This window comes from Anoplopoma fimbria, chromosome 11 (assembly GCF_027596085.1).
Source record: "Anoplopoma fimbria isolate UVic2021 breed Golden Eagle Sablefish chromosome 11, Afim_UVic_2022, whole genome shotgun sequence".
In the NCBI taxonomy this organism is placed as follows: domain Eukaryota; kingdom Metazoa; phylum Chordata; class Actinopteri; order Perciformes; family Anoplopomatidae; genus Anoplopoma; species Anoplopoma fimbria.
Genome location: NC_072459.1, coordinates 22,531,887 through 22,559,559, shown reverse-complemented (window position 1 = coordinate 22,559,559; position 27,673 = coordinate 22,531,887). Strand labels below are relative to the sequence as shown.

Here is a 27,673-nt window from a genome sequence, read left to right as displayed (position 1 = left end):
AAACATTTTTAAACTAACTATATATAAAAATATATACAAAACATAAATAATGGGCTACTAGCTATTTATTTATTTATTATATTTATAAATGTCAGGACTTTAAAGTACCTTGTCTTCTTACGTTGTACTTACATACTGTATATGTACCCTATAAGTATTGTATTAATACCCTGTATTCAATAAATAATGGGGCTTTAATTTAAAGTGTTTTCAAGATTGTCCTGCAGTAGATGTTTATGGTCTTTCCTGTAGGTTATTCAATTATAATTTAGTTGTAAGTTAAATATTTCTTATGCTGTGGCTTCCACAATTACAAATCATAACAACTGATGAAACATTGCATGCAGCACATTTTTTGAGTGAATGTAAAATCGCTAAATGTCTGCTTGTGGTATGTTGCATTGAAAATAATGACACTTTTTGATTTAGAATAGGGGAAATAATAAAGTAAATTCAGATTAGTTCATTCTCATTTTTTTTTTGTTTGCACAGCTTTATTTCAGATGAATTAATTTTCAGTTCTATCAGGCTGGTCAATAGCCAAACACGTATCAATGCTTTTCATCACAGCCGTCTACAATTCAATGCAAAAAAAGTAAAAAATAAACATAAAAACCACAAAAGCCACATTGTTCTCATGTGTCATTAAATATATTCATTTGTGATAAACATAATATATTAGTATTACAAGACATTACACAACCATTTGCAATGGACACTGCTAAACAACATTTACAAGCCGATGTATAAACATGAGCAGATATTTATTCAGGTATAATATTCATGGAGTCTGGTGGTTACCTTTCTGAAACAAAAAAAACAGTCAGTACAGATGTGTTGGCAAAGACTATAAGTGCCTTGTAGTTTTCAAATACATACAGTATGATGCACAGAGTACTGAGGTGTACCCTTGTATTTGTGTGTCCATATGTGTGTGTGTGTGTGTGTGTGTGTGTGTGTGTGTGTGTGTGTGTGTGTGTGTGTGTGTGTGTGTGTGTGTGTGTGTGTGTGTGTGTGTGTAAACCAAGCCATAGTGTGATGCTCTGGTCGCTCACGTAAACATGAGACATTTCTCCGACATTCATTTATCCGTCTGTCATTTATTAAGCCTCTATTATTTAAAAACTCTGGTTAAGTTCACACGGAGATAGATTTAGTTAATGTTTAACAAAAAACAAAAGAATAACAAAGTAATACTATACAGCTATATAACAAGCAGACAATCGGTCATGCCTTTATGTCGAGTACCGAGTCCTGACAGTGGAATCCAGTCCTCAGAGAGGTCGCTCTGAGGGAAACATTTGACAATAAACATCTGTGATATCTCATCACTCCACAGGTTATCTTCCCACAACATTGAATACTGTATACAAAATCAAATGTGTACATAATTCACAATCATTGTTAGCCTGCAGTCAGCTACAGTAAAATGGTAAGCATGCATTGAGTCAGTGTTGCTGGATAGGTCGATATTCTCTCTTTTTTTAATTTTATTTAATAAAGTGAGATGCTTCACTTCATCTGTGGGACATCCAACTTACATTTAGGCCTTTGTCAGAGAATAAACACTATTTTTAACTGTAGTTGTGACGCGGTCATCAGTGAGGCAAGCAGGGTTTAAACTATTACATTTTTTGTTTCTTTTTTGTACATCATATGGTACAGAATGGGATTTCTTTTCTTTGTGAACATATCTCATATGTTCTAAAAACTAGTAAAAATAAGTGCATGGTTGACACGTCTACTCTACATCTAGCCGATGCTATGGCATCATCTACTAAAAATAATGTCTATGAACGCACGTATGGTTACTTTACATGCATCAACATACTGTTGATATAATATATATATATATCGATAAGGGCCAGGCAGAGATGTGATCATTAATGCAGTGATCATGGGGTCGTTATGGCGATTTGTTCCCACGACAACCAAGTTGTGTCGCTGAGGCGACCCTCACATGTGAGCATGGAAGGTGGCATGGATTATGTTTTCCACAGAGTAAATCCACAATTTTTTCACTTTTAGCTGTTGACAGAGTTTATCCAAAGTTTGTCAGGTTACAGGAGCAACATATAATACACATGTGGAGTCCCTCAATGCCACGAAATGTCTCTTCATTCAACTAGACGATGCTTTATATGGCACACTGGAGAAAAAGAGTGATACAGTAGATGCATTGCTCTTTAAAACAACTCAATAAGGGACTTAAAAATAAAAAAAACGGCATCATGGGTAAAATAGTCAGGGTGTGACATATCTGCAACATTAGGTGCAAACTCTGCAATTACACGACAAAACGAACCTTGAAAGACGAACAGAAACAGAGCAACTGTAGAACGAGCTCCTTCACAAAAGTTCCTAAAACAAAAAAAAACACTAATCTCTTTGCTCCAACTCAGAGCAGCAGCACTCAGTCTTTCCCCCATCTCCTCTACTTTACACCTGTGTCTGTCTATCTTGTCATTCTTCCAGTTTATTTATTTTTTCATTCATCCTCTCCTCCTCCTTGCATTCATCCCAGCGGAGACTCTGTTTTGCCTCCGCCTCCTCCCTCAATCTCTCTCTCTATCTCTTTCGCTTCCCTCCGGCAACTCTTAGCACTTTCCCCTCTTGTCGCGTTGTTGGAACTTCCTCAGCCGGCGGCCCCACAGGTCCTTCCAAGGGATGAGCAGGCTCCCCTTGTCCGCCACCACGCCGCTCTGCCCGGGGGAATCGTCGTCCGTACCCAGGAGCAGGTACTTCCTGCCGGGCTTGATCTTAGGGCACTTGCAGGCCACGTCCTTGGCGCGCACCCACAGCAGCTGGTCGCCGCGGCGGATGCGGTGCTCGCCTTGTTTGTAGACGGAGATGATGTTGACGGTGAACTTCCACCACTCGCCCGCCTTGTCTCCTTTCAGCACGTGCACTTGGACAGCTGGTGGAAGAGAAGAGAGAAGCCAGGGTTAAACCACCTACCTGGACGTGTCACTATCTAGTAATACCCAACCAGAGAGACTTGTTCCCCTTGTCCCCCCTGGGTCGATCTCGGGCCCCATCGGCTATCGGCCTAACGATGGATAAGCCTCTGGGGGCAAGAGGCTATATTTCCGGGGGTTGTGATGTATCCAGGGCATACCTGGGCCAAGACTTACTTTTCAGTGCACTGCTCATTGTTTAATAGCAACTTGGATTTGAGAGCCAGCGTTTACAACCGGATTGTTTCGAGAGAAGCCAGTTTACAAGCACATTTAACCAATAAAAAGCTTAATCTGACAATAGCTGTTGGGTTCCCAGATTGCATTTCTGCCAAAGCGTTCCGCCTCTTTTGCTCTCCACACAGACTGTTTACCTGCATTCAACTTAAGCCTCCTCAAACGTAATTGGTCAATACTTCTGAAACCAGAATGCTTTGAATACCAAAATCTTGCCTCCAGAATCTACACATGCATGCAGAATCCGTTTATAGAGATAACCTCTGCGTATACTGTGTACTTGAACACCACATGTCGCAATTGAGAGATCTGAATAGTTAAAAGTAACGGATAAAGAGTTTAGCCATTCCAAGTGGCAGTAGTACTAATGCACTACTAAATTGATCCAAAAAATTGACAGATTTATCATATCAACATCTATTTTTGTAAAGGTTATAGTGTTAAATAACATCCAAATTAAAAACGGATTCAAATGAACACATTTTGAACATGACTTAGTGTGTACATCTAACAGGACAGTGGGGTATGACGGATAGAATAAGTTTAGGAACAACTGGTATAAACTAACAGCAGACAGATGCCAACACTTTTATACAGCATTGTTTAAAAGGTCCAGCAAACCTCCTAAACAAACGCAACCCAGAATTCACTGATTTTGCTGCGTGTCACCGGTCCCTCCCCTCATCTCTGACCTTCAACCTTTCCTTGTGATCCTGAGCATTCTCCCTATTACGGCAACGGTTGCCATAGCACTTCCCGGTGCAAACACAAAGGTTCATGGCGGAGAACATCGGAGAGCACGCTTTTCCTTCAGGTGGCGATAGTCAGTTTGACGAAGAAGACGTTGATATTAGGGTTCTTTATTGTGAACATAAATGGCCAAAGGAGATTTTTGTTGTAGAAAATTTGGCACATCTGCTACCTATATAACTTCTGAAACCAATCCTTTCCAATCGGTCTATAAGTTGTTAAGCTTGACTCTGAGCATCAGAACACACTGAGGTTATACCAAGCCAAACCCCGGTAAATATAATATATACACCACTTGTTACAGATATTTTCATACCAGGAAATGAGTAAAGCGTCCTTCGCAGAGGCTCGCCTGCACGAAATGTATCGCTGTGACCGCAACAAGAGGCAAACAGCTCGGCAGTGATGGAACTAATCTGTGCTCGAGGTGAAGTGCTTCACCCCGTGGGTTTAGCTAGGAATGTGCTATTAATTCTTAAGTGTGCGTGTGGGGGTTCGCCCACGACTGTGAGAATTAATCGAATCTCAAGATTGGATAAGGTGATGGGAAAGACTAGAGTAACAATAAGTTGTATATGGAGCATATATTTTATACATCAAATGTATATGTTAAAACAATATCTGTGTATTTTGTTCTACTCACAAATTACAAAATACTTTTGTAATGATAATGTCCTTCCTTCAAATTTTTTCAGATTGCTAGGTTAAGTTGCCCTTTTCTCTGGCATGATCACTTTCAGTGCTCGTCGGTCCGTCCCCCATTGCTGCCAAGAACCGGAGGAGTGGGGTGTTTGAGTATGTGTGTCAATGCACGGTGTGAGCAAATTGCACACAACTTTGGAAAGAAAGAAGGTTTGTTGGGCTTGAGTAGAGCGAGCTCTCACAGCCCCGCCATTCAGCGCAGCCCTCTCCTTCATCCAGACACATAAAGGGTGTGCGAGGGGGACGGAGAAGGGGGGCCGCTATTTGTCTTCCCAGCCACAGAGAAAGTTCCAGGAGAAGCGGGATGTGTTTCCGACCTCATGAGCTGTCCGGGGTTCTGCTCCCAGAGCCCCGTCCAACTCCGCGGCGTGAGAATCCGGGCGGAGATGGAGCTCTCCTCTCCACGCCGAGGAGACTCGGTTACGGCGTCCAGTCTCTCTGTCCGCGTCGGCCTCTTTCTCCCCTTTCTCTCTCGAGTGCGTTCTCAGTCTGCGCAGCGTATTCGAAACACACACAAATCCACACACCTCCTGCCGCTCGGTTTTGAGCTAAATGGACACCAGAGAGAGACTGAGAGCACAACAATCTATTAGGAATAAGTGCAGGCTGACACTGTTTGGTGAGACGGTTTGGAGAGAGAGAGAGAGAGAGGGGCAATGAGTGTGAGATGATCCTGCACTCGCACAATGGCTACCAACCAGGGGGGCCTCCCTCACCGCCAAACCTCCAGCTGGGTTTATCGTCTTTGGGTGGTGTGCTGCAGCTTGACACCGCATGCCACCAACAAGCAAAGGGGCTAATGAAATTAGGGCTCGCTTAATTACCGCGCTGAGGCCCCTGTCCCCTGTGGTTATCAGCTGAGTGAATGATCAGGGACCTGTTACCCTTGGGTGAGCACAGAGGGGTGGCCCCACAGAGGGGGAGGGGGGGTCCTGCCTTTGAGCACTATCCCGGAGCGTCGGCAAACACGCGGCGCTTTGATTCATTGTCCACCCCCCCGGTGGCAGGGAGAGGGAGGGTGCGTGTGTGCAGAGGAGGGTGTCAGGCGAGAATATAATCCCTTTGTGTCCTCCATCTCCGTAGCTACGGCGGCTGTGAAAAACAAAAATTGAATAAACAAAACATATCTCTTTCTCTCCAGGGGTGGCAATCCGTCACCGTCCGCCTAATTTACCACCTGTTTGTGCTCCGAGGAATGCCTCGGGTTGCCGGCGCAGCGCACAACTGTGTTTAAACAGAGGGCCCCTTCCCGTGACCCCTGGGGGGCCCCACGCATCACCGTTCACACATGGGGGGTTGAAGCCCCCAAAAAGAACAGAGAAGAGAACCCCGAAGTCCTCACAAAAAGCGAGGCGACAGGCCTGAGAAATGAATTAGGGCCGAGGCGGAGGGAGCGCATGCTAAGCAATGATGTCTGCCACACCGACTCAGCAGCGGCTCCGGCAGAATCATCTGCTTCCAGACCTTTTTTTCAGACGAACTTCAGAGAAAAGAAAGAGGAACCGCCCGCTTCGCCTGACTCAGCCCAACTGATTTATGGATGCAGAGGCCTGTCTCAGCCCCGATGATTAAGATTTCAATCAGGGGAAATATGAATAATGGCTGCGCTTGGCTTCCCAGCAAAACTCAACAAATGGCATGAATTACTGTCTACTCAGCTGTAAGGGGGAATAAAATGTATTTGGCCAATTTTCAGCTGGATGCCTTTTTAAAGTCCATAAAGATGAAATTTCAGCGATGATGATCTTGAACGAGAGGCAAGTTAGTCATGTCTAAAAGCAATCGACATTAGGGGAGCTGGAAGTGTTCTAGCAGAGATAATAGTGAAAACCCTTTTAAACCAAGAAAAATGTATGGTTTTATTTACAGAAGCAGAGTTTTTAGAGGATACATTAGACTGAAAATAGGGTTTTTTTTGTTTCTCCGTGGTTAACAGATGTGGATCCCCCGGTAACAGATAAACTATTACATTGCCATGATTAATGGTGCAGAAAATCCAAAGAGCGCAGTGGATCATTTGCTGTGTGAGTGAAAGTAGAGCTCCACAGTGGGATAGTGTAATGAAAATAAGTATTCTACTACTCCCTCTGTTATATCCCAATATATCTTTGAATTACAGGTATGGTACATGTTTTAGTTTGAAGTATGTCAGTATCATTAACCATCAAACTTCCGCCTGTTTCCAAGTTGTCCACAGCTGTCTTGCTTTATTCTGGTGGCACCAGCGTTTCTTAAAATATCACGTCATACCCTGTGATATGATGTTTATTTACCTGGCCCTACACTTTTAGATGTATTTCATCTGCACCACTTGTTCTGGTGATTCATTGACAATATAAATGTGATTGCTATGTGTGTGTTTTTTGGCTTTTCTTATCGGTTTGGGATTTGCTCTAAACGCCAAAGTTTTTGCTAAATGCCTCAGGCTGACTGTGTTGGACAAAGGGTATCCAGCTAATTGTGTGGTCTGTTATGTTAACCGTAGTTCAGACATTGAACTGTTTACCGTGCTCAGTTGACTAGTGCAAAAGAAAATGGCATTGAAACTAGTTCTTATGGTGCCATAAAGTGTTTTCACAGCTTGCCAGGAAAGGAGCAGACGCAGCTCCAGAGACAAATAGCTGGCTAGTTAGCTAGACAACTTGTCCTTCTCCATAACGACGTAGAGTGAGGCAGACGGACCGTAAGAACCAGAGCTGCTGCTGACCACCAGCCAGCTGTTCGGCTAATTTTCTGTAACCAGTGTAACATTAAAGCATGGTGGAATTAACAAGCTATCTAACTAGCCAGCTGACCACTAGTTAGCTACTGTGGCTAGCTTCCTAATCCACCATGATTTAATGCTACACTGGTTAGAGACCCGAACAAAGTTTTCACATATCTGGCGATAGCGATGTGTGTGGATGAAGCACTAAGTTATTATATGTTTTAGATTTTACTCATTTAATGTTACTCTGGCTTTCTACACTTCGTAACGTTACTACTCCACTGCTTGTTTTAGTCTTTAAAACCTCACGCCAGTGAGCCGCAACTTGCCGTGAGTCTGCTTAGTTGATACGGAAGTTCTCCAAAATGGTTGCAATAGCAACAATCCACAAAGATGGCTGATGCTCTGATCATCAAGCTACGTTGATTTAAATGGGGATGTCCGTTCTTCTCCTATTTTATTCACATGAGTTCAACATTTGAGGAAATATGATAGGAAGATTGAGTCACTCTAATCTATGTCTAGCCTGGTTCTGTTTAACAGTAACAAAATCTGTCTTTCAGCACCTCTAAAGCTCTGTTCTGTTGCCAGCCGTCCTTTTCTTTGATCTGTGTTTCAAACAATACAGGTGTTTTGACTGGCCTGTCGTTAAAGTATAGTTATTGTCATACAATATAAGCATTTAATAGGGATTTGAGTGATGGTAAATGCTACCTTCTACTTGTTATTTAAAACCACAGAAAAGGAGAGATATGTCAATGAAAACACCTGCACGCTGTGATCAGTTCAGCTGGATCAACATTATATCGTCAGAACGTTGGCTGGCAGTCGTTTGTCTTGACAAGCTCAGTTTTCCCTGTCCAGACTTCAAAATCATGCACATTTTGGATGCCGGTAACGGAGAGAAAAGATGTGTTTCCAGACAAATCTGAATTAGATGACATTTCCTGAGGCTGTGTAAGAGCAGCACCAGGGTGTGGATTGGCTTCGCTCAGGGTCTGATTAATTGAGACATCTGACCTCTTGACTGCTGGCTGACGTCTGGAGGCACACATTCCTGCATATTGGACCAACTCACCGTAGTCTTTTTTACAGTACTTCTTCATAGTGATCTTCATCTTTCCCTTGGAGGCTTTGCAGTGAGACTCGCAGTCTAGGGAGAAGAGGTGAAAAGGGAAAGAAAGAAACAAAGTTAGATGGGCAAATTTGCATCCTGCCATTCAGAAAATGCGTCCATGTGTGTCATATGGTCCCTTTGCGTCACACTATTTGTGCCCCCCCGGGGTCTCTAAGATGCCTTCAAAGTGCCACTGTGAAAACGGGTTAACGCTCAGACAGATCCTCCAGTGTCTGTCAACACACTCTTACTATACTCCTCCCAGCTTTTACACTCCAGCCTGCTCCCTCGTCAGTGTCCTGGCATGCATTGTGTGAGCTCTAAGCGCTACAGAGGACAAAAAAAAGGTCACTGGGGGATATTAGCTAGTGACCTACCCAAAATTAGCAGGGACCCTTAGCGGCATCTAATCCACATGACGAGAGAGGAAATACTCGAACGCTGGCCGAGGCTCAATGTTCTGTGGCCCCCAGAGAAAGAAGCTCACAGACTTTTGATTAATGTCTCCACGCCGTGTCCCCTGTACACCAGTGTATGTGTACCTGGACCTGCCAAAGGGCTTTATCGATGGCCGCTGCTGTCGCTCTGTCACCGCGCCAGGTACCTTTTGCAATGAGGGCGCTGGTGGTGGGACCAGAGGCCAAACTGAGAAAAAAATTGAAATCATTTGTTCCCTCCACTTTCCACAGACTGACACAAATTGGAACCAGATCATCTCTGAGTGTTGCCCCCCACCCTCCCACCTCCCTCTCTGCCTCTCCCAGAGCAATAAGCCTTGTGCTCTTTTCAGGTGGGGGGTTTGGGAGGGGGTGGGAAAGCTGGGCTGGGCAGTCTGAAGAGAAAGGAGGGGGCAGTCGAGAGAGAGAGGGGACCTTTCAGCTTGCCTGAATATGGACAAACTTCATTATTTCTTCCAGCCCTCTGTCCAGTCTTCCCCTTTCTTCCCCATTATGCTCTGTGTGAATGAGGTTGCCTGGGTAATGATTGAGGAAGAAAAAAACGCCCCTCTCCTCCCTCTTAAAAAAAAAAAAAAAAAAAAAACAGAGCGGTACGGGACGTGGGATGAGGATGGAATTCATGTATGTAGAGAAAGCATTTCTGGTGGAATGCCTGGCTGCTTTCTGGGGGTGGCGGGAGAAATAAGAAAAGAGGAAATCCCAAAGTAAATGAATTTGACGAGTCCATATCGAGCACGCCTGATTTCCATGTAAATGAAGTGCAGAGGGCAGGGGGGGGGGGCTTTATCTCCCAATGGCCCCTGGGGGCCTTTATCATACCTCCCTTTGATAGCTGACGTAGCCCATTAGCCCCTTTAGCGTAGCCGCTGCGCTAGGGCCATTATACCCGCGGCTCTCATTAAGGTCCAATCTCCCGCTGTGAGGACAAACGCCCCCTTTGTGTGGCCCCGCAGCAGTGCCACGTTCATTCTGCGGGGGTCCCCCGGGGACCACACTGCTTCTTAATTTGGAGGGTGGTGTCTGTGTGGAGACTCTGACAGGAATCCAAACTCGGCACAGCCTTGCCAGTCACTAGAGTAGGAAGTGGGACTCACAACAAAGCTGAATGAAGTCAGTGGCGCCACTCTCATCAGACACTGATTGATTACAGAGGTGACTCAGTCCATTCAACCAAAGCTGTATCATGGTTAATGCTAATACTGCAATTTAATAAATGCATATTACCAGCGTAGCCGGCAGGGTTACACCATATTAGCTGGTCAATTACTTTTATGAATAGCCATCCTAATTAGCCGCCAAAGGATTGACAAATTACACTGAAGCTGCAGGTAGATATTTTTGTTGCACATGGTCTAATGTCAGCAGTCCAACATGGAGACGCTTGTCAGAGCACATGAACAATAGGGGTCGGGCAGGGCTTCACCGCCAGAGCAGCCGGCCCTGATTGAAATACAAACTGGTGCAAATGAAGCATGTAATCAGATTAGGGGCTGAAACCCTGGGGAGGCTGCTGGGCAGGCTGGGAATACAGGCAACGAGGCTGCAGGGAGCGCTGGCAAAATATCTGGAGTTTACATCAGCGGCACTCAGACCTCACTGACGTGTTTTTAGTTGAGGACTGAGACTACGGACGGATGGAAAAAACACGCGTGGTGCTAGAAATGCACACACAATTACATGCATGAAGGAGCCGTTGCTTTGGTTTAGTTGCATAGTGTCTAATGGGATGAAGCACACAATAATAATCTAATAGAAAATACATTAAAAGAGCAATACAACTTAATTGTGTAGGTGAATAAAAAACAAAGATATTTTTAAAATATGACTAATACAAATATGACTAATACAAATATGACTAATACAAATATGACTAATACAAATATGACTAATACAAATATGACTAATACAAATATGACGAATACAAATATGACTAATACAGAGATGTTGTTGTTTAATTGTTCTAAAATCATATATGCAGTGTTTCTTACCTGACGGCTCCTCGTAGCTGGTGTAAGTTGCTGTTGGAGATGCAACTGGGATCTCTGTGACAAAGAAGGAAAATAGATTTTAACATTGTGATCATATTTCAGCGCATACAGAACTAAACTTACGTGATGGGGGAATATATGTAGCTCAATTTCCTGGTTATTCTCCTAAGAGCAGAATGTGAAAACCCCTCAGAGCAAAGATTTAATGGGATGTCTCGTTAATGACGGCTGATTTTTGACACACAGATGTGCGGAAAAATGTGTAACAAGACTGCGAGTTTCCCATTAATGTTCTGCTCCCTCCAGATTGTGGTGTGTTTAAGGGACAGAGAGCCAAAGTCGCCAGTCTTGTTAAAGTCGGAGCTGGCAGGGAGTTAGATATCACAAAAATGTAATATCGTGCTATTAAAAAAAGCCAAAAGGCATTATCTCAATAAATGTATATGAAACCAGATATGTTCTTCAAGTTCCTCCGACTTTTACAGCACATTTGTTACCTTCCCAACAAAATGACAGAAAAACCTATTCCAGCAGGTTCAGGGATTAAAATTATCGTTCAGGATTGCGGCCAAACAAGACCACAGAGACCATGTCCAGTTTCCACACAGGACTTTATCAGACATGTCAACCCCGGTAACATAGCGGACAATTGTTAGTGTGTACATGTCCTCCCAGACATCACCGTTATCTTATCTGACCACGCCAGCCAGCTACTTGATGCTCCTAGCTAAAGCAGCTACTAGCGACCCGTCTCAGTTTTCTGTGAGGCGTTGGCGTTTATTGCCGAGGGCCTGGAATCTGCAGGCAGCAGATACAGCCAATAAATATATCAGCCATCATTCCCTTGGACTCGTTCTGGGGATTTACTGTGAGAGGGACCGTTAACGGCTTTGAAGGCGATGTTAGGCAACCTCTGCTGGTCTGTTTATCCAGGCTCTGTTTTTAAACGGACAAATATCTATCCAGAGTGTCTCAAATATAACACGAGATGGGCGTGAGCCATGAATTCATGCATAACAAGCATGTCCTGTCCTTTTCAGATCCTGTCCTGATGTTCTCTGAAGGTTGTTCTATCGCTGGTGGTCCATAAACCAATGGGTGAGGTAAGGGTGACTACGTCCACTTCTTATAAACAGTCAATGAGTTTAGTAGATGGCAGCTAATGAAATATAAACTCGAAAAAGGAACGTGGATGATTAAACTATAACGCATCAATTCCATGTCACGTTTGGGGGCCGCACTGAATGTTTCTGAGGGCTGCCATTGGCCCGCGGGCCGCACTTTGAGCAGCTTACTTCTGCATTAACAGGCTTCTAGAACCAAATATTTTAAATTGCTGCAAAGATTAATTTTGTCGAACCACTTTCTGGTCTGAGTTAAAAATGACTTTTTGCTTTAGCTCAATAGCTTTGAGAAGTGGCTGAATTTTATGATTTATATAGGGTTTATTGTTGCTTTAAGTTGCAGCAAACTGTTTTATTTATAGTTAAAAAGTTCATTTTTATTGCTTTATGGATCAGTTATAACAAGGTGTGGTCAAAAATCCCCTTGGCTGCATATCTAGCGCTGCTCTTTTAGCTACCCTTAATTAATCAGGATGACATACTGTATTATAAAGTGAGGAACCCACAGCCTTTCACTTGCATAACAAACATTTATGACCAGAAACCTGATGCCTTGTTACAAGGGGATTAAGTCACTAAAGGGGTGTTTGTTGTGATTTCTACCCTTTACAATTAACTTAATAAATCTAATTACATCTGTCCAGATGCATGATGAGGCGAAATGCCGGCCACCCAAAGGGACATTTTTCACAATTTTGCCACCCAAAAGTTTTCTTATGAAAAGTGTATTATTACAGATCAATATCATGAACCCTCATTAAGAAAGTTGTACCAGATCCCCTATAAGAAGTTTGTTGGATTAACATTCTGTGGATCCAATCATTGTGTGTAGAGGTGGTAGAGGTCGGCCTTACTGATGCAGGGGGCGATGGGGGAGCGGCTCTGCTGGTAGCCCTTGGCACAGCGGTTACAGGTGATTCCCGTCACACCGTCCTTGCAGGGGCATTGGCCCGTCGTCTGGTTACACGTCTTCCCCGCTGCTCCAACTGGATGGCAATCACAGGCTATGGAGGGAAAGGAGGGGGAGAGAAAAAAAAAAGGCACAAGAACAGTAAACATCTTGTGATTTTGAAAGTGAAAATATGAGTGGGTTACAAAACCAGCGCCTTAAAAAAAACATATTGACTCTCAAATGGCTACAGTGCGTCTCTGCCCCGCCCCTCTGCTGACTCTACATATTCCATACAATAAAAAAGGCATCACAACGGAAACCTAGCGAGGAATCATTCACATTAGAGCTGCATTTCCCTTCCAGACCATCACAGATGGGGAACTGGGCCCTGCACCAGCATAAAACCTCAATCAAATTACACCGCACCCCTCCACCCATAATGACCACGGGATTCCTCGCTAGGTCTGCTCTGGAAAACACGCAGTAAATAGCTTGATTAATTGTAGTATTTCACCCTCACCGCACTTGTAATCGGCCTACAGTGTGTAACGCAAAAATGCATGTGTGTTATGCACGCTGGTCGGGGGTGCGTGTGTCTTTGAGCTTTTCTTGAGAGCCGGCTTTGTGTCCTCTGCACCGTTGTGATCAGACAGACTGTGTGCTCTTCAGATTGAGCTTCCAATGTAAAGCTTTTTGGCAAAGAGTTCCTCGCAAATACTGCCTGAATAATGTTTCCCATTAATGGATGAGTGGAACGCACTTCAAAGTCTGTTTAAGCTGTTAGTTGGGAGGATCGCACTTTTAAATGTGTGAAATTTGTTCTGTGTGTGTGTGTGTTTGTGTGGGTGTGTGTGCTCTGCCAAACATTTACCATAAAGCCAGTGTTTGAAGTGGAAGCCCAGCCTCCCTATTAGTCCTGCATGTGTTATATGTACCAGCAGAGTCATTTGTAATCTGCTTGAAGTGGTCCAGTAGAGTTTTTGGAGTTGCTTTTAGTTGGAATTTATGGAGCTTCATGAACATAACGAGATGCTTATTAAATCTTTTTTTTTTTTTTTTTTTAAAGCTCTAACATCTTTGTTTTTCTTCTACTTGATTTGTATCGCGAACGAGTCTTCCAAGTGTATTTGTTAAATAAGAATAAAATGGTGATTTTTTTTGATACAGTTCATTTCCTGTGATTGTTCAACATGGGCGTGTTTCTTATATAAAATGAGGGAGGGCTTTTTAATGGCAAGCACAAACACAATAAAATAGCCATCAGCTAACAATAAACGAATGAACAATTACATCATAGAGAGAAAACTTGACAGTCAGTCAAACATTTCTAGCAACAAAGTTTCCTTTTGGCTGCTACTTTACAGGTTAACTACCAAAAATCAGTGAAATAATAATCTAAAAAATAAACTCTTTGTGTTTGCTCAGGCATGGTTATACACATTCAGCTTTTACAAATAATATATATCATGGTGGGCGCGAAAAGTGACAAATCAATCCTAAAATCCAAAGTTGCAGTATGAGCCCACTTATTAAAGCAATAGTAAAGAAAATTATAAGAACGCTCATTCGATGTCTTGCCGAGAGTTAGATGAGAATCTTGAGACCACTCTCAGATTTTTTTCTGTAAGTGGACTGGAATTGTCCAGGTTCTGCTCCATATGTAAGAAAAAGTCATTCAAAATCCCATCGTCATTTGAGCCATGACTTTGGCTGTCTATACGGCTACAGCTGCATAGCGTAGCATAGCAGAGCTTTAGAGGTGCTGGTAGGCGGATTTAGTTACCATCATAGATCTGTTTCCATCTATTTCCATTCTTCGTGTTAGGTAAGCTAACTATCTAAGAAAGTTAATAAGCCAATTTTCAAAAAAATCCAAACTACGCCTTTACGATACCATGTAAAACACAGTGTTTGATTAACTCCAAATAAAATGTGATAAACTGAATACACTTAAAAGGCAATTAAATAACTTTTTGGAAAGACAGGTAGACTAACTGTATTTCGTACCACTTCAATCTCAAAAGTGCAAAACCACAGCCTCACTTCCTTCACAGGGGGTGCTACAAACTTGGACGGATTAATTGATTTCAACCTGCAGTGGGGAGGGGGGGTCTGTGCAGAGGGGGTTTGGAGGAGCGCTGTGCAGTGAACCGTGTACCAGCTTCTTCCCTGTGGACCCGCTGAGCCTAGTTAAAGGCTTAGGCTGCCAAAACGTACGAGGGGGTAAAAAAACAAACTGTTAGGGGCGGGGGGGCGGGGGGGCGTGCACCGTCGTCCTCCAAGAGCCGTGTTTACACTGCGCTTGATGAGGGGTGAAGTTGTTAATCTGGGAAATAAAGCATGAGGCATTCCATGCTGCCGCTGGAGACGTAGGTGCAGAGACATTGTTTCTTTTCCCCACTAAACCTCCCGACTATTAAGCAAATGGTTAAAGGGTTAAGGAACGGGGAATGAAAGCAGATTTCCTCCTGGCTGTGCTGGCGCGGCACTGTATTTCCTGTCCAACAACAGCAGAGTGGGATGGTTGGCTGATTTGAACAATAAATATCGTGTTTTTTTAACTGATGTCATATCGCCCTGTTTTTGTCACCTGAGGAGAAGGGGGCGGCAATCAGGCTGTTTGGGTTCTATCCCAGAGCGCCGAGCGGGGGGAAACGTGAAGGGATGGGGAGTGGGGTCTGAACTATTCAGGTTACGGATCCAGCTGTTTGGAAAGACTCTGCAGAAGATCTATGGATGTTGCTACATCATTAGGCAAAGTGAGAACCTCTGTTACGCTAACCTGCTCCCAGCTCCGTCCCCCCGAACCCAACTACTCTGCAAATATAGCTTGTGAAAATGTTTAGGCTGGCTGGTGAAACAATGCTGCAATGAACCATTTATCTTTATTTCTTTATTTTTTTTAGCAGTGCAGACGATCTATCAAGCTTGTGTTCAGCACAACACAACCACACATAGCGAATCGATCCCAGCGCACTCTGATACAAAATACCCAAATCTGAAAAACAGATCTTTCATTTCCTGCACGCTTTCATGCAAAGCAGAGTGAATTAAGAGGGCAGGACTGTTGTGGCATACAGTAAGAAATATCATGTTGCTGTTCCTGTGTTTTAAAAACCCAGCGGTGTACCGAGGATGGGGGCACCGGAGGATAGGCATCCCAAGACCCTTTCACCAGCCAATCATAGCTCGGCGGTGGATGTTGCCAAAGACCGCAATATGTGCGTCATTAGTCATTAGGATGTGGTTAAGGATGTGATGTAAATGTACAATGGAATGCCGATAAAATTAGTAGCATTTAAAAAGTTTTTCCCCCCATATAAACAGCTTATAAACCCTCCAAAGAATCTCACATTAACATCAATGTTTGCCATTGTCCCAAAGTCAGAGTCGGGCCTAGATATGTGCAAGTATTTTGTCCATCTATGGGATGTTTTGTTAGCGAGCGTACAGCCAGAGTGACTGAGTGACAGCCGGTTGTTTGCTCAGGGCCTCGGATCCTGTCTTTACTCCCTGAGGTGCTGCGAGACAGAAGGAGCCCCAGCTTTTGTCCCCCCCGAACACATATTAATCCTTGGCGGCTTTGGTCTCCAACCTGACGTATGTGCTCACACCTGTGTGTGTGCGTGTGTTGTTTTTGTTGGGCCTACGTGTTGTAAGTATGAATAGGGGAGAGGGGCGATTAGCGAGTTGTTTCCACCGCTCTGTTCAGTGGATCAGCTCACACCTCTGTTCTGTTTGTTATGTTTGTCTTGTCAGGGATCCACAGAGGAACACGAATAGGTTGGGAGCTCCACGGGTCACTTCACCGACACTGAGACAGGTGGGCGCTTTTCTCCAAAACTTTTTAAAGAATTCCTTTAATACCTGAAGTGTGAAACAGACGGTGGTGGAAGAAGTACACAGATCCTTTACTTAAGTAAAAACACCTTTACCATGATAACAAAATACTTACAAGTAAAAGTCCTGCATAGTTAGTGTGAGGAACTTGTAACTGTTAAAAAAACAATCCCAATTTAATACTGATGTCTAGTTAATGGAAGCGAAATCAGACAAAATCACGCAGGTTCACAAGTAACTCCTTCAGCTCAGACTGGGCCCGCTGGAGGGAAGGGAGGCAATGGAGAACCAGAACCTGCTGAAGTAAAATTTGGGAATCTGGTGCTCGGAAACACAACCACAGGGACCATCGCCTAAAATCAACACATTGACAGTGTCGCTTTAAGTGAAAGTACACAAGTATTATCAGCAGAATTGACCTAATTTATCAGAAGTAAAGTTTAGCTGATTGAGGTGGTGGTAGTTTTAACAATTTTTTTTTACAGTTATGTAGTTTAGTTCAGTGGTTCTCATTCTAGAGGTCAGGCCCTAATCAAAGGGTCACAATATAAATCTGAAGGACTGTGATATTATTAATGGGGGAAGAAACACGAAAAATACAAAGTTCTGCTACAAAAAAATACTTTTTTGTCTGTCATTTTTGGTGAAACTGCTAACAATTCATATAGTATGTTTATATGAACTTAAGGAACCAGGTTACTCAGCTAAACTAGGGTTACATTGATAACTGACATCTGAAAGTTGACAAGAGGCCAAAACTAAACACAACTTTCTTGTAAAGGGTCGCACACCAAAAAGTATTTTACAATGCATTTACATGAAGTAAATACAGTTTCAGTATAAAGTAGCATAAAATGGAAATAGATAGATAGATCATGTACCTCACAATTGTACTAAAGTCAAATTGAGTATATTTTCTCGGTAACCTTCCACCACTGGAAACAGAGCATTGTTGAAAAGCATGTGTATAAAACATTACACAACCCTCACATTAGAGGGAAGTGTAACGGTTGCACTGTGGAAATACTGGTGACTGTGCACAGACAATGTTATAACATCCGACCTTCGACACATCCTGTTTCCTGTTACCTTTGCAAGCCCTCCGGTGAGAGATGGACTTGGTCATGTCCCTGTAGTAACCCTCCTTGCAGTAATGGCAGTGGCGCCCGGCTGTGTTGTGACGGCAGTTGAGACAGACGCCGCCACTTCTCCGGCCCGACAGCTTGTACAGCTCCATGTTGAAACGGCAGCGGCGGGCATGCAGGTTGCAGTGGCAGGCTGAGTAGAGATGGAAAGAAAGAGACGCTGAGAAATTCTGCCATGACATGATTCAGATCAGCGAGACATAATGCCTTCTAAGTGTAATAATACGCTCTATACTCAAATTGAAATGATCCCATGTGATACTATTTGAAAACCACGTAACTTCAGTTTTGCTGATTTTCATTTTGTTCCATCCAGTTGCATGGTGACATAGTCCCCTCTCTGTTGAGGAACTCCAAACTCTTAACCCAATGCAATATCATTAAGCCTCAAAACACTGCTGTTTTTCTTAGCTCCTGAAAAGCTGATATTTTGGAAATATGAGCTTGTAATCTGACAGCAATGAACTCGACGTACAATGTTTACAGACCCTTCAATTTGCAAATGTGGTTCAGAGCCAAAAACAGTCGGTTTAGATCCTGAGAAAATATAATTACTTGACATCACAAAGTCTCAATGTTCTGGTTTGAGTTTGTCATTTTTAGACGCCGGGTTATTGGAACAGATGGCGAGGCTCGGCCTGCTTTGGTCTGGTCTGAGAATAATGGAGCCTCTAAAAAGAAACGCCCTGGTTCGGGCTCTCTCTCTGCCTGGCCACCTGCTTGTGAATTTAACCTCTGAACCCCGGTGATGTCAGGCAGGAAAACTTTCTTCCGCTCTCCCACACATCTGAGAGACTGTTGATTTATTGTCATTGCTATTTTCACTCGTTAATACTGACCCCGAAGTTCATATTTCTCACGCATTGATGCACTGCCACGGTTTAAGGCCTCTCTTGTGGAACCCCAGTAGTCAATATTAAATAAATATAAAAGGACATGATAATAATAATAATCACTGTGTCAAATATTTAAATAGACCAACAACTTGAGAAATGATTGAAGAAAATATTAAAGCTGATAACATGACTATAATATGTCATTTTCAACATTTCTTTTTTCAAAGTTCGAGTTTAAGTACATTTTTATGTAATTATAGACTGTTTTTATTTAATGTCACTTTTTATAGCAGTGGTGTTGTCACCACTCCTCTCACCTTTCAGCCCTCTCTTAAACTAGCAAGCTCAACACCCGCTACCAAATGTAGCTCCTGTTAGCTCCTGTTACCTAGAGCAACAGCAATATCAAAGTTATCATGAATTAACCAACTACACGCTGCTGGAATGAAACAGTATCTACAGCAGCCTCTAGAGAGTTGATTCAGAGTTACCTTTTTACATTGTTGCTCTGGTTAACAGGTGGCAACTGACTAAGCTACATAAATAAAAGGAAGATTTTAGTGTTTATTTACAGCAGCAGCTTCTAGTAGGTTGATTCTGAATGACTTGCTAACGAGAGCAGCTAACTAGCTAAATCTGGAGGCAGTTTTTGAGCTTACATAACATTATGAGATAAAAGCTGGTGTTTGGAAAAGGCCATTTTGAAATGAAATATCTATAATGAAATAAGAATTAACTCCAATTAAATAAATATTAGTGATTTGTTACTGTTACTAATTACTGAATTTTCAATATTGAGCACTTTGGGGCTCCATATTCTCTACTGTTATCCTCGTGTTAGTGATGTTTTACCGTTTCAGGTCCCTTTCTTTCTCCTTTATTGGGCTGAATCAGGCACGTACCATTCATATGAGCAGCCCTCACAGTCCCTCACATTTGAGGTAATCTCTATATCAATGTGCCAGTCTTAGTGTTATTACAGGGAGATGCTGGCGATAAGACTATCACATATGCTCCGCGTTCATCAGTGGTCTGAATCACGTACAAACCAACTCACACCTGCCATCAGGGAGCAGAGCTGGCAGGTGGTTGGGATTCAGAAACACTCCTTCTGAATGGGGGGCCCAAACGTACACAAACACACACACACACACACACACACACACACACACACACACACACACACACACACACACACACACACACACACACACACACACACACACACACACAGAGGTGTTTGGCAGCTGTCACAGGCTTATCTACCACATTACCCTCCCCAGGGCTGATCCAACACACACACTACACCAAGCTTTGAAGAACTCTCTCTCTCACACACACACACACACACACACACACACACACACACACACACACACACACACACACACACACACACACACACACACACACACACACACACACACCCTCCTCCCTTTCCCTCTTACTCTTTACTGCTTTCTTATCCCAGATGTTATCTCCACTTAAGGGAAGTGTGAGGGGAAAATGCGGCGGGGCTTTTCTTTTCATGAATAGGAAATGGAATGCTCTTAGCTTTCGGTGCTGAAGAAAGCCGATGCTGGTGCTGTACTTTAATCTTCCATAATATTCACACGCAGATGTGTTTATTGTAACACTGCAGCGGTAACTTAAAGAACACAATTACTTTTTTAAGAACCAGCCAGATTCAAAAAAAATAAATAAAAAGAAAAGCGGGCTCTACATCATAACTTTTTCTTGTGTTTCAATCAAGCACAAGCAAATCGATGGAGTCTGTGATTCTTTTGCATGATTTGATATGAATCTGTCTCTTTGGCAACTGGACGTTCTCAAAGGTAAAAATACGTACTTTCTTATACGTGTGTGTGTGTGTGAGTGTGTGTGTGTGTGAGTGAGCGTCATGAGATTAATAGGCGCTATCTCCGCAGCTGTCCCCAGGCCCTTCTAATGAGCGCTGTGCTATCTCATCCACACATCCCCGCTCTGCTCACACGGTCGCTGCAGTTGTCGTCCAGCAGGATACAGCTCTAGTGCTGATAAACCGCGTTTAGAGCAACGGGTTCCAAATGCCCCTCTTGAACATCTGTTGCACGTTTGCCAGATTGATGTACCATTGAAAAGTCAGGGCCCAGGTAAACCTTTCTGGTTTCGCTCTTCAACAGTCGCAGCTACGTACAGAGAAACGCTGCTGAAAGAGTGAAGATATGTATAAGGGAAGAATTAAGAGCCTATTTTTCAGATAGTCCTGTCAGATTAACTCATATTCCTCTTCATCAACACCAGCAGTCATAATCCAAACATGTTCATTGAAATCGATTTTAAAGTGGATTTTTATTAATTATATTAAAGTGGATATTTTGCATACAATTTAAAAGTCAATGTTATTGTTGACCTAGTGGAGGTTTCAACCATTTAGCTATCAAATGTTAAGTCATTACTTTTAGTTGCCTTTTATGCACCTTTTTGTGTACCTTACACTTAACAAATCCTAGAATTAATTATTTAAATACAGCATGTAATGTGTTTCATTTTCATATAATTAAATTATCACTTTGTTATTCTTTAATGTAAGACAACCCAGTTTGTGAAAGCTTTTGTGTGTGCTATGTACAGTGCTGTGAAAAAGTATTTGCCCCCTTCCTGGTTTCTTATATTTTTGCATATTTGTCACACTTAAATGTTTCAGATCATCAAACAAATTAAAATATGAGACAAAGATAACCCGAGTAAATACAAAATGCAGTTTTTAAATGATGATTTCATTTATTAAGGGGAAAAAGCTATCCAAACCTACCTGGCCCTATGTGAAAAAGTAATTGCCCCCCTTTGATAAATCATGAATGAACTGTGATTAACCACGTTTTTTGGAAAGCTGAGTTCAATTTCAATAGCTACACCCAGGCCTGATTACTGCCAGACCTGTTGAATAAAGAAATCACTTAAATTGAACCTGTCTGACAAAGTGAAGTAGGCTAAAAGATCTCAAAAAGCAACACATCATGCCGCGATCTAAAGAAATTCAAGAACAGATGAGAAACAAAGTAATTGACAGTCTGGAAAGGGTTACAAAGCCATTTCTAAGGCTTTGGGACTCCAGCGAACCACGGTGAGAGCCATTATCCACAAATGGAGAAGACTTGGAACAGTGGTGAACCTTCCAAGGAGTGGCCGACCTACCAAAATGACTCCAAGAGCGCATCGACGACTCATCCAGGAGGTCATAAAAGACCCCAGAACAACATCTAAAGAACTGCAGGCCTCACTTGCATCAGTTAAGGTCAGTGTTCATGTTTCAACAATAACAAAGAGACCGTGCAAAAATGGCATCAATGGGAGAGTTCCAAGGCGAAAGCCACTGCTGACCAAAAAACACAAAGGCTCGTCTCACATTTGCCAAAAAACATCTTGATGATCCCCAAGACTTTTGGACAAATATTCTGTGGACTGACCAGACAAAAGTTGAACTTTTTGGAAGGTGTGCGTCCCGTTACATCTGGCAAAAACTAACACAGCATTTCATAAAACCAACATCATACCAACAGTCAAACATGGTGCTGGTAGTGTGATGTCTGGGGCTGCTTTGCAGCTTCAGGACCTGGACGACTTGCCATAATTGATGGAACCATGAATTCTGCTCTCTACCAGAAAATCCTGAAGGAGAATGTCCAGCCATCAGTTCGTGACCTCAAGATCAAGCGCACTTGGGTTATGCAGCAGGACAATGATCCGAAACACACCAGCAAGTCCACCTCAAAATGAAGGTTTTGGAGTGGCCTAGTCAAAGTCCGGACTTAAATCTGATTTGAGATGCTGTGGCATGACCTTAAACAAGCCGTTTATGCTCAAACCATCCAATGTGGCTGAATTAAAACAATTCTGCAAAGACGAGTGGGCCAAAATTCCTCCACAGCGATGTGAAAGATTGCCAGTTATCGCAAACGCTAGCCTCCAAGGGTGGCACAACCAGTTATTAGGTTTAGGGGGCAATTACTTTTTCACATAGGGCCAGGTAGGTTTGGATAGCTTTTTTCCCTTAATAAATGAAATCATCATTTAAAAACTGCATTTTGTATTTACTCTGGTTATATTTGTCTAATTTAAAAATTTGTTTGATGATCTGAAACATTTAAGTGTGAAGAATATGCAAAAAAAAATCAGGAAGGGGGCAAATACTTTTTCACAGCACTGTATGTTTTCCTAAATACTAGAAAAGAAGGAATGAGGGGTTATGAGCCAAAATGTATTAGAAAATACATATATTATCATAGAATCATATTCAAGAACCGCCTAAATGAGTGAAACACAGAATATAAATGCTGAACATTAAGTCAGTTTATAAAGGCATCCTTAATGCAAATCAGCAGCTTCCTGTGATTTTGCACTGGACATCCAGAGGAACAAGGTGTCTTTTTCTGGGTCTGCTTTCATTTGGTTTCAAGGGCCTACTTGGAGCGATGCTATTCCAATCTATTTATGTTCAAGTGCCATCTATCAGGCCTAGTGAAGGAAGCGCTGCTGGTGGGTGTGCATATTGGATGGAAATTGCGCATCCCACGGCTCGGTGGAGGCGTTTATTTAATTTTTTTCCGCGCTCCGTCTACAGAAGAGAGCACACTTCAGAAACAATCAAACGTCTGTGCACGATGAAATAATAATCTGATGAAATTTGGTTATTATAAACTCAGCGCCGCAGCAGCAGACATTTACCAGCCCTGTCAACGGGTGTCAGATGTTTATCCATACAGTCTGAAGAATGCACCGCCTCTTCGGACACGGAGAAAGACGGAATTCCAGCGCAATTGTTGTTGATTCAGGACCAAGTCCTCTATCATTCAGTATAATCCTATGCAGTCAATCATACCATGAACTGACGACGAGCGCCAGATCAAACACAGCAGCCTGCGATTGGAGGAAAAGACAACACTTGGGCCCTTAACAGATTACGGAGCCATATTTTCATGACAACAGTTGGTTTAGTGGTTGGATACTTTACATACAAACTAATATGTGTGAATGTCTCTATGACAGTTTCACATGTTTCTTTAAGCATCATGCACTTGTAGGTTTCTTTAGTGTGCCTCTACACGTCTTTGCTTCAGTGAGCTCTCTCTTCATGCAGTTGAAGATGCATCAAACATACTTGAATCTGAGGTCTCCCTGTTAAGCGTATGGAGATTACACAATGCTTGCATAACACCTTTACTGTACATGTGGGTGATGTTGCAGGAGTGTCAAAAAGGTTCATTAACATCCATGAAGTGGGTACGCATTTTTTATTTTGAAGTTTCTTGCTGTACATCACAGCTCTCACATTCTAGTCTAAATATTTTTTAAGATACAAATGGAATGCTACCTGGAAACTACACTGTACTGACATTTTAAAAGGGATGATTCTTTATTTATATTCCGCATACCTGGACTTACACTATAATAAAGGAGCTTTCTCGCACATATTCAATGCTCTGTAGTGTAGTAACCACTTAAAAGTAACATCAGCTCACCTAATTGTTAGACAAGACATCTCTGACATCAGTTTTGATTGCTACCTATGAGTCAAGTATGTTGCAGTTCTCCAACATTTTATCATCATTAAAAAAATGCATGGTTTTTCCTCAATAGAAAATCAACTATATTAATAACAATAAAAAAAATCTTCAAATTCAAATTGTATACTTTGCTAGATCAGATCGCTCTTGCGGCCATGCAGATGCAACACCCATGAGTCTGCCATGTAGTAATTAAACAGGTCCAAATGCCGTGAAACTGAATGAAATGAAAAAAGAATCCTGCTAACTAATCATTCTTTGTTGTGTTTACTGTATTTATCTAAGACAACCAGCTTCCGAAATTTTACTGACAAGCAACATGTCATTTGCCATTTTTAAGTTGGAACAAATTAATTAAATATAACAGAATGTAAGTAAACTGTACAAGTAGGTAAATTAAACAAAACTTAGGACTAATAGTTATATGTACATGGTTATATAGTTACCTTTTTCAAGGCAATCGGTTTCCTAGATTTTTAGTAGGATCAACTTGTCGGATTTTACAGTGTGGTTTAAAAGTTTAACAGTGTATTTACCCAGTAATACATACCCTATATGTACTAAATCATTTTACTTTTATTGTTACCAAAAAAAGAGAATTGTAATAGAGCTTTGATGGATGAAGTCATGGCTAAATCTAATGCTTAAAACCAGGATGCTGTATGCCTTGCTGATCAGGCAATGATGAAGTCAGTTATTATGTTTTATTCTCTGGAAGCAGTTCCTCAGTGGGATTATAAAGACATCACTGAGAGTCACTGATCACATCATATTCCATAATAATAGATGGCACAAATATATCATTAAAATCTTGGAAGGCTGGAAGTAAATCCTAAATGATTCCTGCTGCAAAGGTTCAATAACTCAGTCAGTTTTATAGAACATGGTATCAGCTGCCACGGCTATAAAAAAAAAAAAAAAGAGTGCGCTGAGACTCATCTTTATTCAAGCCAAGACTCGACCAAACACGCTTTTCTGCCACACGGCGTACGTGGACTTTCTCTGATGAAGCACGTTTGACCCGGTGATGAACAAACACAAAAAAAGCCGGCGCTACGATCCGTCACGCTCAGCTGCTTCAGGCCGATGCACGTTTCCCCACAATGAATATTTCGATTTGCACATCACTGCAGCAGCTGTGATTTTGATGAGTGCGAGGACAACAACAAAGGACTTCTGCTACAAGCTCTCCAGACGATGAATCCTTTTACAAGTTACCAGACGGCTCTTGATGATTTCACTCGAGGGCAAAACGATGTCAACAATGAGAGAAAAACAGTCTGAGCTTTTACAGGGAGATTTTTATCTCGCACAGAACGGAGCAGGTTTACGCAACGACCTTTTAAAAAGGACTGCCTCATCAAGAGCAGCCCCGTCACCTTGGTGTCACATAAACAAATACAGCATCAAATGTGAGAATGGTTAATAGTAAAAAAAATAAAAAAAATAAAAGACATGGCAGTTGGCAGCAATGATGGTTATTTCACTTCATTTCGTAAATGTATTTCAGATTTCTTTTGTTGTGCCTCTACAATATCAAATAATGGTTGCTTATTACCGGCCGGAGGTAATAATGAAAATCAGTCACTGCGGTCTGGCCAATAGTTCACAGCTTGAGTTCATAGATTACTGAGGACTGAGAACAGAGAACAGATCCGACGTAAAAGGAAGTCAACAATGCTTTTTTCCCAAAAGTACAAAACATGACAGGTAGCACTTTGGCCTGTCAAACAGCAAACAAGTGGCAAGTGAATAGCAAGTGAAAGTAAATGCCAATCTAGAGCCTTAAGAAGCAGTTCCTTCAATAGAGGGGTGCAGGGGTGACCTGTTTTTGTAGGCCAACCAGGAAGTTAGCATCGCACGGGTCCCCCTGACAAAAAGCCAATGGGATTTTTCTACTGGATTTTGTATTATTGCAGAAAATCAGCTCTGTGGCAAACACAAGTTTATGATACTTACCTAAGCGGAAATACAATCATCAGAAGTAAAGAGCTAAAGCTAGGCTATCGACAAACTACACCGCGGTAGCATGATTTCACGTCACCACGAAGCTAAAGGCGGACTGATCGGGGCGATGACGTTTTCTGTTCTGAGTTAGCCGCTAGTAGAAGCTTCAAAATTCACAAAAGGGGTATTTACTGAAGTATTATTATGTAGAAGAACAAAACGTTAAAATCTCTCAAGCTTGTGTTAAAGTTGCAATATACGATATTGGGAGATTTTTGATTGCCTCAAATCACAACATGGATACAACTGAGCCGATGGATCAAAGGTAACAGTGCTAACAGCAAACGAGCTGACGGAGCTAACAATGTTTATGTAAGGATGAACCAATCCAACCCAACATCAAGTTTACTGTGTGTGTTTGTAAACTTATATATATATATATATATATACAGTATATGGCCATCAAGCAAGCATGATGGCATGCAGTTTTGCCAATGTGGGCATATTTGTATTTTTTGGCAAGTAACAACTGACCAGAAGCAATAAGCCGTAACCACAAACTTCCAAGCTTTCTTTCAGAAACCTTTAGGTGACATGACATTGATTTTTTTCCTCTGACAAGAATCATGACAGCTGTCCACTTCAGAATTTATATGAAGGTCAAAGACTAACAGAGCAGTTTAGCTGCATTTGCCTGCTTGTACAAGGACAGATGCTATCAATCTATTGATGCCATCATGGCCAATTTGGCAACAACACCTCTGTTCCCTGTGGGGAAGTTGTGTCTGCTCTGCTACCATAACAGCACACAGAGAGACATAATGACCCATCACTCAGCTCACCTTTCACCTCTCAGGAGCTGCCAAACAACACAAGAGTGCACTTTGTGCCCCAAGACCAGATAAGAGATGAAAAAGGTAAAAGCTGAGCTAATGAATTGAGTTATCCTCGAGATGAAAGGCTATCTAAAGCCATCTCGCTCCTCTGCTTCACCCAAGTCTGAGCACGTTCCAACATCTGTGAAAAAAAAATGTTTTGCTTGAGTGCGGGAATAAACTGATCTTATGGTTGTTTTAACCAAAACTGATTATTTTTCTGTAATATAAGGCAAACCACGATCTTTCCCTGACCTTAACCAAAGTGCTTTACCACTGATAGGAGTGTTAATGTGAACCCTGTTAGCGCAAAAAAACGTTTTTTCTGAACATAATCTAGGTAGCAATTTCATTTCACAAAGAACAAAGGATGTATGATTCCACCACCTGTGATTTAGTCTGCTGCATTCTGGGCTTCAGGGTGCTCTGCTGTTTAGTGAGACCTCTTTAAAGAGACAATCTTGAGGTCAAGCTGATGTGTTGGGCCCTTGAGAAACACACTAAATACCTGTGGACAATTTTGACCTCTGACCTCCCAGGAATTTCCCCGAG

The 27,673-nt window shown here is 42.3% G+C and overlaps 1 protein-coding gene across 1 annotated transcript in view; it reads right to left on the bottom strand.

The window, feature by feature from the left end:
- Positions 1-2,597: 2,597 nt before the first annotated feature.
- The window catches only part of ntn1b (netrin 1b), a 43,301-nt gene continuing 18,225 nt past the window's right edge, over positions 2,598-27,673 (bottom strand). The window contains exons 3-7 of the mRNA XM_054608055.1: positions 17,862-18,050; positions 12,895-13,044; positions 10,917-10,970; positions 8,432-8,506; positions 2,598-2,917 (exon numbers count right to left, since the gene is read on the bottom strand). Coding sequence (XP_054464030.1) covers positions 2,598-2,917; positions 8,432-8,506; positions 10,917-10,970; positions 12,895-13,044; positions 17,862-18,050 — 788 coding nt within the window. The remainder of the gene's footprint in view (positions 2,918-8,431; positions 8,507-10,916; positions 10,971-12,894; positions 13,045-17,861; positions 18,051-27,673) is intronic.